Source organism: Penaeus japonicus, unplaced genomic scaffold (genome assembly GCF_977035675.1).
Source record: "Penaeus japonicus unplaced genomic scaffold, GWHDUDI00000001_assembly GWHDUDI00000026, whole genome shotgun sequence".
NCBI lineage: Eukaryota > Metazoa > Arthropoda > Malacostraca > Decapoda > Penaeidae > Penaeus > Penaeus japonicus.
The window spans coordinates 3,354,125-3,356,624 of NW_028234428.1; the positions used below are offsets into that span (position 1 = coordinate 3,354,125).

At 38.6% G+C, this 2,500-nt stretch overlaps 1 protein-coding gene across 6 annotated transcripts in view; it reads right to left on the bottom strand.

Moving 5' to 3' along the window:
• Positions 1-2,500, bottom strand: part of pod1 (coronin) — a 32,012-nt gene that overhangs the window by 20,605 nt on the left and 8,907 nt on the right. For all 6 annotated transcript variants that reach the window (XM_086551909.1, XM_086551908.1, XM_043010914.2 and 3 more), the window contains exons 4-10: positions 2,456-2,500; positions 1,745-1,872; positions 1,207-1,373; positions 963-1,090; positions 406-536; positions 139-285; positions 1-25 (exon numbers count right to left, since the gene is read on the bottom strand). The exon at positions 1-25 is cut by the window's left edge and continues 128 nt beyond it; the exon at positions 2,456-2,500 is cut by the window's right edge and continues 142 nt beyond it. In XM_086551909.1, the coding sequence (XP_086408035.1) occupies positions 1-25; positions 139-285; positions 406-536; positions 963-1,090; positions 1,207-1,373; positions 1,745-1,872; positions 2,456-2,500 (771 nt within the window). The remainder of the gene's footprint in view (positions 26-138; positions 286-405; positions 537-962; positions 1,091-1,206; positions 1,374-1,744; positions 1,873-2,455) is intronic.

The following is a 2,500-nucleotide window of genomic DNA, read 5'->3' on the forward strand; positions in this document are numbered from 1 at the left end:
GCTTGCTAAGAGGCCCACGGTGGATCTGAAAGTGGTGCCAGGTACTATAATTTCACTTTAAAAATGGATTTGCATCTAATATAGGTCCACAAACAAGGAAAAAGCTCTATTAGAAATAAAACTTTAACTGTTTTTCACCTGGTATTTTGGTGAAGGTCTCTTGCTTGGGTCCAAAGAAATGGTCTTTCTTTGGACATTGGCACCCTCGAGCCATTGTGTGATGGAGGTAGATGGTGTATAACCTGGGGTTTCAGGAAAGATGTCTGCATGGAACTCTCGATACGTCTGGGTGGAATATATAAAAATCTGTTTTACAAAATGTCACCTATATCTAATGCTACAACACCAAAAGTGTGAATAAACCAAATAATCACAAAATACAGCTCACAATCTAAAACTCTTTACCTTTCTTGGAACCTGATAGGTTATAGGAATAATGGCATTTGAGGTGAGCTGCAGCAGACGATTTACTTCTCCTGTCATGACATCTAGTCCTCGCTTTGGCACTAGACATGCTCCCTTTGTCTGCACCGAGCCTAATGAAAAAAATAGAGGTAAATTAATTTTCTTATTTGTGCAGACTCATCTTAGAACCATTTCTTATGAACATAATTTGTAAAATAAAAGTTCTTTCCCAATGAAGTTGATATGATATATTTTTCTACAGCTTAAACAATCATAAAGCTACAGAGGTTAATGCAGTGTATTAATCCTTCACTACAGATTTTTTTCCAATTCTCTATTAACCCTCTCTGGACGGGTGGTACACTACTGTACCGCTCATTCAAAAGCCCAGTGGCCGGGCGGCACAATATGGTGCCAGCCATTTAATTGATTTAGGCCTAAGCGTTCGAAAGCCCCGGCATTGTGACATGCAAGGCTGGAATGCCCCCGTCATGAGTGGGTTAAAGAATATACTTCTTGTTGTGTTAAACATTGCAAATCCAAAGAGCTAGACTAACCATTGTGCTTGAGATTTTCAGTGAGGAAGGGTTCCTTTTCTGTAACCTCCCAGTACATAATGCTCACATCTGCCTTCCCAGCAAGGAAGAGCATGTTTGTATCAGCATCATACAAAGGCATAAATATCCTGTAAAAAAGATATTTGGCATATAGGAAAAAGGAAAGAGAAAATGTGCATGGCATGTGGGCAAAAGTATAAATCAGAAGAATTAAACAAAAGATATTTCATTCAGCTACACTTACCCAGTTGAAGAATCAAATGCTTGGACCTTATATGGCTTTGAGAAGTTTCTCAAGTCCCTTAATCTGACTTCTCGGACACGTGAGCCATCATAGCCCGTAGAGAGAATGCGGTCAGTGTTTCCAAGCCAGACAACACGGGAGTCTTTTGGGCTCTTGTGACTTTCAGCCTAAGGAGACATAAATTTGCTCTTTTACTTTACTTCATTTTACTTTTTATTTTGTTTCGAGTGATACTTGTTTATAAATCATTGAAAGTTTATGGTCATCATACTTGACTATGAAATTCTCATTGGGGTATTAAAGACAACCAAACAAGTTCTTCATCAATCCGTGAAATTATTTGTGATATTTTATGATTACATTGAGGAATCATATTATTTCATTCTATCAGTTGTTGCCTCATAATTCATACACTGTCACCAATAATAACCTTCAAGGATTCATTTAGAATTTCAGAATTTACCAGATTTCCTTGAGAGAGCAGCCTCCTGCAGGCAGAGCATTGGAGAGAAAATTAATCAAATGATGTGGCACTCACCTCGTATGCCACCTTGTCAGCCCTAGGGTCTATGATCCTAATGGTGCGGTCCTTGGAGGATGTGACAAACATGGACCCCATACCATTCCAGCTCGTGCTCTGTACCTGATCCTCATGGCCACTGAAGCCTGATAGGCAGAGGATTAGGGTCCAGGAGGGAAGCAGGCGGGAGTCAGAAGAGGTTGGGTGTTAGTCGTTACATGGGATGAGTAAAGAGCGACTGCGTGCAAAGGTCTATAATCTCCTGTTTTCCTTTTAAGAAACACACAGAAGCAATGATGGTACGTACTACTGGGTTATTTGTTAATTATTATACTAATATTCTCAGAAAAATATATATTGCAAGCTTTTTCTATTAGAAAAAAGGCACATATCAAGACATTTCCACAGATTTATAAGAGCTAAATTTTTAAAGAGATTCTAACAGGTAGACAAACAGCTTCAAACTGTTTCCAAATTAGGGTTTGAATTTTGGAAAACAATTGAAAACAAAAGCATTTTATGGAGCACACTTATCATCCAGTTAAGTTCTCAATCATCTCAACCACCAGCTTGAAAGAGTATAGAAATCTTTGCAGTATTCTGAACTCTGCAGGATTAACATAGTGAAAGGTCACAGACTTTAAGTCCTGCCTGGTGATTAGTTGAAATGAGAAATGTGAACTGGTTTTAAGCCGCAAAAGATCTTTGATAAGAACATGTGTATCTTACAAAACAACTCCTTCTGGTGTTTTATGTCCCAGAGCTTAACGGTGT